Consider the following 10,576-nt stretch of genomic DNA (forward strand, 5'->3'; position numbering starts at 1 on the left):
ATGTATGTATGTGTATGTATGTATGTATGTATGTATGTGTTCCCTACGTTGCTTTGCTTTGTTGGATGTTTTAGTCACAATTATGACTCATGAAATTAAAGTGGAATCTGTTTCTATCTGAATTTGAACTGTACCTCCCTTTGAACTGTACCTCTGGTCTAATACCACATGAACATGCGCATCAGCTGTTTGGTTGTCATATCCTGCGGTCCTTTTATGGGCCCTCTATGCATTTTCTTACCTTTGATAAGCTTGATGAGGTTGGCTGTAGCTGCTTAGTCTACTCCAAGGGCAATGGGGGAATAATCACCCACCCTTTGGCTGCACATAGCAGGGGCCACACTTCTGTGTACCCCTGACTGGCCTGGAACTTGCTTTATAGGCCGGGCTGCCTTGAACTCTATCTTCCTCTGTGTACCAAGTGATGGAAATAAGGGCACAGTGCCACCATGCTTGGCTCAACCCTTTGGTTCTTTACATCTTACTCAGTTGACTGCAAAGCTCATTCAAACCTTTGCATGTTTTAAAGGGCATCTCTGTACTCACTCGTTGGACCTACGCATTAAAGAGGCCCACCACCCTGTACCACACAGAGGAAGATAAACTCACTGGGACTTCCCAGTAGAGTCTCCACTCAGTATAAGGTTGGTGCACCATAGATGCAGAACTCATGAATGAGAACACATTGGCGATTCAGAATCTGAATAAATATAATGTCATAATTTTGTGAGAGAGCCACACCTGTTGCCTTATAACATTTACTGAAGGCCTTCCGCATAGATTTCTTACCTCAGAACTTTTACAGATCTGCCAGCTATATACATAAAAACACAGAGACTTACATGTTTTAAGCTTAGGCCTTTAGCTTGAGCTACCTCTCAGCTAGCTCATCTAAGGTAATCTTGTCCATGACCTGCCACATGACTGGTTGTTTACCTCTCTCTGTCCTCTGTTTCTTCTAGTGCCGCTGGTGAATATCTGGCACCTGCCTACTTCCCCAGAGATCCTCTCTCTTTGCCCAGAAACTCTGTTCTCCCTTCCTGCTTCAGCTATTGACCGTCAGATCTTTATTAAAGCCAATAGACAAATAGCAAGATCTGACTAGTACTTGGCTCTCTGCACTATTCCATCATACACATAAGTGGGTAACTTGGTCTTTCCAGATTTGCTTTGTTACATAGTAGCCTAGCTTCTTTGTCCTTTCTTCTTTGTAGAGGGAGAAAAACAAATGTCCCTAGTGTTTTAAGTCTTTTCCTGGACTCCAGTGTAATTTGTTATTGATGCTAGATAATCCAGCATTGTGTTATCTGTTTTGCATATAATTTTCCAGGTATTGCCAAATGTTTGTTTTGTTTGTCAAGCCAGGGTTTCTCTATGTGTGTAGTTCTGTCCATCCTGGAGTTCTCCCTCTTTGTAGATCGGGCTGACCTCAAACTCAGAGATCTGCTTGCTTCTGCCTCCCAAGTGCTGGGATTAAAGGTCTTTGCCACCCCTCTCAGCCAGAATTACTAAATTTTAACAACAGTCATTTATATCTGTTTATATACCGCCTTGAGTCTTCAGAGAAGGCTTTTAGTCCTCAAGGGGCTAAAATAAATTAACCCCAATGGAATACAAACTTTTGTTCTGCAGTTGAAAATGCGGTCTGCTTCTCTAATGTAGTGACTCTCACTTGAATTGCCTAGGGAACTAGTTAAAATACACTCAGAAATTCTAATTTTATTTGGTCAGTGTTCCAGAAATGTGTATTTTAGTAAGCACTCTAAGTGCCATGGGCAAGTGACTTTGCAAAACACTGCTGTAACTGTGAATAGGACAATGATCTTAAAGTGAGGCCTGCCTGTACTATTAGCACTGTGTACTGAGACATAAATTATACCAACAGCAATTGTACTAACTCATGAACTACACCAACAACAATGGTACTAACTCATGTACTCCACCGACAGTGGTGCGCAATGGCTCACGAACTACACTGTGATGGTTTGTATATGCTTGGCCCAGGGAGTGGCCCTGTTGGAGTAGGTGTGTCACCATGGGCATGGGCTTTAAGACCCTTGTCCTAGCTGCCTGGAAATCAGTATTCTGCTAGCAGCCTTCAGACAAAGATGCAGAACTCTCAGCTCCTCCTGCACCATGCCTGCCTGGATGCTGCCATGTTTCTGCCTTGATGATAATGGACTGAAACTCTGAACCTGTAAGCCAGCTCCAATTAAATGTTGTCTTATAAGAGTTGCCTTGGTCATGATGTCTGTTCACACTAGTAAAACCCTGACTAAGACATTATACCAGCAGTGCTGTGTACTGACTCATGAATTACACCCAACAGCGCTCTGCACTGACTCATGAATTATATCTCTCCCATCATCACAGACAGAAGCAGTTATTTACTGGAATTCATCATACCCAAATTTTTCCATATAGAATCTCAATTAACCCAATTATCCTATCAAATAGATAGTGCAATCTGCATTTTGAGGATGAAGATACAGGTTTAGTGATGTTCACTGTAACATAGTGAGTGGTCAAGTTCAATTTCAAATCCAAGACTACACATTTTGGAACCCATGATCTTCTTGTCTTCTATTTCTTTAGAGTCAAGCATGATGTTTATAGTCATGAAGTAAAACAAAATTTAGTAACTTAGACTAGTCTCAAACCGTAGCCTTTTCTGCCTGAAGGGTCCTAAAATAGTTTTGATATTTCTTCTGAAGAAGAAGAGAACCAGCCTAGTAAAGTGTTGCTTAATTCCATTTACTCCTGAAGGAGGAAAATATAAAATAAAACCTCAGATATCTATGTAAGAGGTTCTCTATGAAGAAGAAACAGATCAAGCCAGGAATGGTGATTCATGCCTGTGATCCAAGCACTTGGGAGGAGGAAGGAAGAGAAGCCGGACTCCTAGACTCTTACTACATAGTGTGATGGAGGCCAGCCTGGGCTCCATGAGACCCTATCTTAAAATACAAAAACAAACTAGAATGGAAGGGAGGGAGGGAGGGACTTGTAAGAACATACAATTTCTTCATTTCTTAAGCTGTATTATATTGTTTCTTCTGTGGATATTGTCTGCTCATCCTCCAGTTCTTCAGATTCAAAAGTAGAAGTGGGGAATGGAATGGGTGTGGTGGTACACTCCCGTAATCCCAGCACTTGGGCGCTGGAGGCCGAAGGCTCAGAGTTAGAGGTCATCTTCAGCCATATGGTCAGTTCAAAGCCAGACTCAACACAAAAAAAAAAAAGGAGAACGAACCGTTTGACATACAGCTCTGAGCAACTTGGTCAGGAGCCATCGAATAAACTTGGAAGGGCAGCCCAGGTGTTCCAGAAGGGGTGGGGCAAGGGTTTTTAACCATTTTTAAGAGTTGCTGTCTGTCTTCTACCTCGTTCTGTGGAGCAATTTAATCTTGAAAAGTTTTCCAAGAGCTAGAGATAGGTTGGAACTGTACCAGCTCATGGAGGAAATAAAAAGAGAATCTTAATGTTTTTAAGGCAGTTAAAACAAATGATATAAATCTCAACTACGGTGAGCTTGAATAAACACAATCTCCACCTGTTCTCTGTACACTACGGACCTAAGAGAGTATACCTGTGCTCTGTTTGCAAAACTTTCATTTAGTATTTTGAATTGAAAAAATGCAAAAGTCTGGCTGGAGACATGGCTCAGTGGTTAAGAGCACCAACTCCTCTTCTAGAGGTCCTGAGTTCAATCCCCAGCAACCACATGGTGGCTCACAACCATCTGTAATGGGATCTGATGCCCTCTTCTGGTGTGTCTGAAGACAACAATAATGTACTTACATAAAATAAATAAGTAACTCTTTTTAAAAAAATGTGAAAATCTTATAAATCCTGAACAAACTATTTAATTTCTTCAAGCTTCAGGCTATAGATAAGGACAATAATAATGCCTGCTTAAGCTACTAGGGACCTTCCTGTAAAGTGTGTAGGTTGTTTTAAGCTATTATTCTTGTTACTGTCTTTATTGTGTGATTGTATGTGAGTGTGCATGTGCATGTGCTTATGAGTACCCGTGGAGGCAGAAGAAATCATCCCTAGAGATAGAGCTATAGGCAGCTGTGGCTCACCCAATGTGAGTGCTGGGAATTAACCTCTGGTCCTCTGCAAGGGCAGGAAGTGGTTTTTTTAAAGCTGTTAAGCCATCTCTCGGGGCCTGTTATTATTGTTATTAATACATTTGTTTGCTTTCTGAAATTTGGGGAAGCAAATTCTTCTCTCCCTTGGTAGTCAAATGAGATTAGTGGATGGAAAATCTGATGCAATCCTTAATTGTAGCCAAGGTGGTAAAGACAAACCGGATGCTCCAGGGAGACTCACTTACCCACAGCAGCAGTCTCTCAGGGAGGGCTGCCACACTAGCTGAAAGCTGCTTTTATCTTCTCCCGAGTCAACCTTAGAACCAGGAGAGAATATTTTTGTCATAGGACCTGCCACATCAAGACTTTAGAGGCTCTTCTTGGGTCCCTAGCCTGATCAGACTCAATCTCTCTAAACCTGAGGAATCTGGTCCTTCAACAACATTTCTCCTAACTATATTTTTATAGCTGATCATGTCTGCTTAATTTCCCAACAAATAGAGGTATGTGCTAGTGATCTCCCTTTCTACCAATACAAGACTAAATATCCCTGGGTTTTGTTTAGTTTTATTTGGTTTTGAGAGGAGGAATACGTGAATGTTCTGGGGTACACAAGATCAGCTAGGCTAAGTACAATATTTCAGCTAACTGAATTCTTGCTCTAGCAAAGAAATATCAGCTTTTGTAAAGAATGAGAAAGGAGGTTGTGGTTGAACAAATTCTTTAAAATATAACACATTGAAGATCAATTCAAGAATCAAATTATGTGAGCAATGAATGGACAAGTCCAAATTCTTGAGGATGTTTTTGGGAAGGCAGGATGTCACTCTTTTTCTCTACTTTATTTGCAAATGCCTGGTCCCCTTCGATGACTTGTTTCTTCTCTGGTTGGACACAGTCCCTTGTCATTGTCTTTGTCTCCATATGTCCCTGGCCTTGGTAATTAACTATCCCAAACACAGGTTCAGGCACTTTATGATTTCTCAAATCACTAGCAGGTTAAGTTGACCCAGAGCAAAAAGACCCCAGGAGACTCATTCAAGCAGATTCTTGCATGCCAAACTTAAAATTTGCCTGTTAAAGATATTTGTGATTTAAGCTATGTATCCCACACAATGTTCACACCAATGCCCTTCTCTTTCTGTCCATTCAATTTCCCAACTCCTAGCTTGGATTAAAGTTTGGGTTTCTAGCTCCTCTGTTGTACAGCCATGCCTTGTTCCCGTCTGTCACCTCTGCCTGGCCCACTAATGCCATTCCTGTGCAGGTTGCCCTCACCTCACCCCTAGCTTCCCATCTCCTCTCTCCCACCATTCCTCATCGCCCTCTGTAGTAAGTGTTCTTAAGCGCTACTCCACTCTTGTCCTGAAACCTATTTGTTTGGTCAGTGCATTTAACATAGTGATCAAGGTTTTCTACATTGTGGTCTCGAGTTGAGTTTACAACCTGGTTTTCCACTATAACCTGTGATAATGCTATCTACAGGTGTACATTTATCAGGTTGCTAAAAATCAGCCATAAAACTGAGCATGCTTCCCTCAAACCCTTCCCCTCACTGCAGGTAACTGTTGTGTTTTCATTACTTCAAACACGGATGTGTGCTTCTGAAGTCTTTGGTCATCATTTATAAGTATTGACACTTTCTAGTCTCTGCTATTTTCCATTTTATTAAAGGCACATAGTAAAGATTTTAAAAATCTAATACCATGAGCTTGCAGTGGAAAAATGAAAACAATTTTCTCACTCATCATTCACACTGCCTGATCTTTTAGGGAACAGTCATGGCTGTGGATAAGGTTCCTTCTTAGGGAATCATTGAGCCATGGGCTGTGGTAACCCTGTCCTTATTACCTGTCCATTATGATTAATCGACATGAAAATGTTCTGCAATCCTCCCATGGTCCTCTATCACACATCACAGGAATTCTAGCAACATCATTCAGGTCTGTCACTTCAAAACCAGGTTTTGATCATGTAACAAAGAAAACAATTGAAACAACTTCCATAGACTCACCCAGTAAATTGAAACACATCTCTCTTGTCATGAAAAATTCACATGTAATTTCTTTGGCTAAAATTTCTTAGAATTAATCCCAACATGTGGTATCTAAATCTCTATCCTAAACTACGAAATGTCTATGTTAATTTTCAAATATATTATCCTTTCTCTGGCTTATTTTTTAATTGACTCTAAGCTTTTTATGCATATTGAGCATATTATAAGAAGAATCCTCTTTTATTTATCATGAAAACTTTCTCAATGGTCAAGCAAAATGTTTTTCTTCAAAATTTATTTTAGAGACATTTTACGTTAATAGAAAAGTTGAGCGAAGGTACAGAGATTTCCCATAATTCCCCACCTCTGTGCATGTGTAGTTTTCCTTTTTCCCACCCCAAAAGACCGTTTGTTGTAATCAATGAGCCAACACTGATGGATTGATTACTCCAAATCCAGAATTTACATTAGAATTAACCTCTGACATTCTACATCCTGTTCATTTGGACAAATTCACCTTGGTATATACCCGTCATTACAGAGAGCTGGGAGCACAGAAGCGATGGAGTAGTTTCATTGTCCTAAAATTTTGGTGTTACAATAATTCTTCCCTGGAGGTAACTGTTGTGTTTTTATTACTTCAAACATGGGTGTGTGCTTCATTTTATAAGTATTGACACTTTCTAGTCTTTACTATTTTCCATTTTATTAAAGGCACATAGTCAAGGTTTTAAAAATGTAATACCATGAGCTTGCAGTGGAAAAATAAAAACTGACTTTCTTACTTATCACTCACATTGCTTGATAATTCTCACGCTCTCAGTCACTGGCAACCACTAGTTTTAACATCTTGACAATGTCATCCTTTTGGGATGACAGTCTGTTGGAATACTGAAATATATAGTTTTCTCCGATTTTTTTTTTTTTTTTTACTGACAAGTTCTCCTAACTCTAAGAAGTGAGGAAAGGAGCTACCACTTTGCCTGGATCCTAATTTGTGCATGTGTTTCAGATGTCTCAGTGAGAAATTTCTCCTTAAAAGGGAGTAAAGAGAGGAAAGCAAGCCTTGTATAGAACAACTTTGATATGATTTCTGTGGATGACATATACCAGCTCTTTCCCTAGGGAAAAAAATAAGTGTATTTTTTCTAGTACCTTCATAATTTCTGCCTAGTTGTAATTTTTTTAAACCATCCTTTTCTTCCTTGATTTTATCAGACCTCTCTCCTTTGAAATGTCAATGGAGCTTATCAATGGGGATTTCCCAGATGATTTCATTCTTATGGGTTTAACCAAGTACTCATGGCTGGATCTCCCTCTCTTCTTTGTCCTCCTGACCTCCTACATGTTTACATTGCTGGGAAACATTGCTATTATTTTGGTTTCTCAGCTCGACTCCCAGCTCCAAAGTCCCATGTACTTCTTCCTTACCAGCCTTTCATTTTTGGATCTCTGTTTTACCACGACGACTGTCCCTCGAATGTTGTTTAACTTACAGGGGCCCAACAAGAACATCACTTATATAGGCTGCATGGCCCAGGCCTATGTGTTTCATTGGCTAGGCTGTACTGAATGTGTTCTTCTTGGTATCATGGCCTTAGATCGCTATGTGGCTGTGTGTAAGCCTCTGAGGTACTCTGTCATTATGGACCACAGGCTCTGTCTGCAGCTATCTGGCGTTGCTTGGTTCACTGGCCTGGCTAACTCACTACTACAGTCTACACTTACCATACAGTTGCCCCTGTGTGGGAACCGGATGCTTGACCACTTCTTCTGTGAGCTGCCTGGGCTTATTAAGATGTCTTGTGGGGACACCACAGTCAATGAGGTTACTTTAGCAGTGGTGGCCACATTTTTCATAATGGGTCCCCTTTCTATGATACTTGTATCTTATAGTTACATTGCTCAAACTGTATTTCGAATGCCTTCTGCAGCAGGGAGGCTCAAGGCTTTCAACACCTGCTCATCGCACCTGCTGGTGGTGTCTTTATTTTATGGACCAGGGATCTACATCTACATGCAACCCTCAGAGGATGGCTCCCAAGACCTTATCAAGGTCTTGACTCTGTTTTACTGTGTCATCACTCCCATGGCTAATCCATTCATCTACACTCTGAGGAACAAAGATGTCATAGGAGCTTTGAAGAGACTTCTGAGGAAGGCCATTTCAACTAAGGGGATATAAAAATGTTTCTTTATTCTGAATGGAAAGGTCCAACGATAATAACGTGAAACATCAGTCTGTTTTGTCTGAAGGAGGGAGTTGTTGACCTAAAATTTGTGATCTCATACTGCCGCTTCTAGAGTGCTTGGATTACAGGTTTATATCACCACACCCAGCTGAAATTTTTATATCAAAACCATCCTCACACCTCCAGTGCCAGGAATGGGTTACATCTTGATGAGTTGTTGACCAAAGGGGTCCCTAGACTCACTCAAACATCACAAGTAATTGTCAAGGCTGGTTATCCTTGGTAAGGCCCTGTTAGTGATGGTGTCACTTAATTACATCATAGAGCATGAAAAAATTGATCTGGCACTGAACTAGAAGCTTCACTGTTAGAAGGTCCTAGACACACTACTGGAGGAGAAAAGTAATGAATGTTACCAAGCTATAAAACCTGCAATCTACAGCAGCAACTCCCTGTAAAAACACACTGGTACAGTAGTGGCACTAATGGGAGTAACCAACTATTTTTTAAATTAGATTTTAGGCCTCACTCCATGATGGAACCCATACCTGACACTATTAATGAGATCAAGAGTCTGATACTAGATAGATCATAGGCTTAAGGGAAAACCTACCACTATTACTATGCTAAGTGAACACAGCGATACAAGGATATCAATAACATGGTGCTATGCCCATTTGTTCAACTCTCATCAGAGGAGCTTCTTCTTGCAGCAATTAACACAGAGACCCACAACTGAACAATGTGCAGAGGATGTCTTTGGGATCTGACAGGCACCACACTCCAGTCAGTGTTACACAGCCAAAATGCTATTGCGGAGTGACGATATAGAGAGAGGTGCTTTGCAGGGATGGAGAGGAACCACTTGCCTTTTTAGATTCTACAGGGAGCAATATTCCCCCAATTAAAAAAAATGGCTTCGTGGGTGTGTGGTTAATGCAGTCAGCAGATGCAGTCAGGCAAATGAGCAGATCTAATGAGGGAGCAGGGCTGGAGGGTCCTGGGAACCTACTGAAACTCCCAGCCAGAGCCCCTAGCTCCACCTCTGGGGACCCTCCCAGCCCCTTGATGACAGCTGTTTGCCCATCTGAATAAAGTTTGTCCTTTCTGCTCTTTTATCTCCATGGCCTTTGCCTCTTGCATCCCCTGCATCTTCTGTTACTTCACTTTCCAGTCTCCCTTGCTTTCTTTGGGTGGGTCATCTTTCTAGGATGTACAATTCTTTGTCTACCCCCACAGAACATACGACATCATGAAACCCACTATCTATTCTAACCTGAAACATGAATCTTAAAGCAAAATATTGTCTTTTAAAATTTCACTATCATGCCAGGTTTGGTGGCTCACAGATGGAATCCCAACGCTTGTGAGGTAGACACAGGAAAAATCAGGAGTTCAAGGCCAACCTTGGCTCCACAACACTCCCCACCCCGTCTTCAACCCTAACAGTAACAATTCCAACACAACAAATGAAGAAACAAAACAGATAACAAATGAAGAAACAAAACAGATCAATATCTACTATGATAGGTGATGTCCACATGTTACAGCAGGGGAGACACTATTTTAAATGTCTCTAGTCACAATGAGGGTATATAGAGTGATAGTTCAATATGTACACACATTGCAAAATGACAAAATCAAGCTAATTATAATGTCCATGACATAGTTACCTTTGTGTGTGTGTACTTTGTGTGTGTGTGTGTGTGTCTATGTGTGTGTGTGAATGTGTGTGATTCTCTGATTGCAACAATGATTCTCTCTCTCTCTCTCTCTCTCTCTCTCTCTCTCTCTCTGTGTGTGTGTGTGTGTGTGTGTGTGTGTGTGTGTGTTTGTTTGTTTTGGGGGGTTGTCTTGTTTTGTTTTTCTTGAGACACATTTTTCTGTGTATCCCTGAATGTCCTGAAACTCACTCTTTAGTCCAGTCTGGCCTTGAACTCAGAGATCTGCCTACCTTTGCCTCCTAAATTGCTAAGACTAAAGGTGGATGCCACCACTGCCCAACAACAATGATTTTTTTTCTTAATAGCTGACCTATTCTTAGTAATGCTTACCCAGAACGGGGTGTGTGTGAGGAAATGTGACTTACAAAAAAGCTAAGAGCTTTGTTTTATCTTTTTACTAAATAAGACATTTTATTAGATTTGATGTTTTTATATTTTATATGTTTTTTTCATTGGATGAAGCTTCTGTTCGTTGGTTAGTCAATTATTGCTTTAACCATAGAAAGATTCTGTTTAGAGAATTATTCCTATATGGGACATGCTGCTAGATCACAGCAGATGCCAGAA

At 40.8% G+C, this 10,576-nt stretch overlaps 1 protein-coding gene across 1 annotated transcript; it reads left to right on the forward strand.

Moving 5' to 3' along the window:
* The first annotated feature begins 7,313 nt into the window (after positions 1 to 7,313).
* LOC110334159 (olfactory receptor 2B11-like) lies at positions 7,314 to 8,357 on the forward strand. The gene has a single exon (XM_021216021.1). The coding sequence runs from the start codon at positions 7,328 to 7,330 to the stop codon at positions 8,276 to 8,278; it is 951 nt and encodes a 316-aa protein (XP_021071680.1). The 5' UTR covers positions 7,314 to 7,327; the 3' UTR covers positions 8,279 to 8,357.
* Positions 8,358 to 10,576: the final 2,219 nt, after the last annotated feature.

Source organism: Mus pahari, chromosome 16 (assembly GCF_900095145.1).
Source record: "Mus pahari chromosome 16, PAHARI_EIJ_v1.1, whole genome shotgun sequence".
NCBI classification, from domain to species: domain Eukaryota; kingdom Metazoa; phylum Chordata; class Mammalia; order Rodentia; family Muridae; genus Mus; species Mus pahari.

Bases quoted from the DNA above. Each gene is read 5' to 3' on its own strand.
- LOC110334159 (XM_021216021.1), top strand. From the start codon at position 7,328: ATGTCAATGGAGCTTATCAATGGGGATTTCCCAGATGATTTCATTCTT.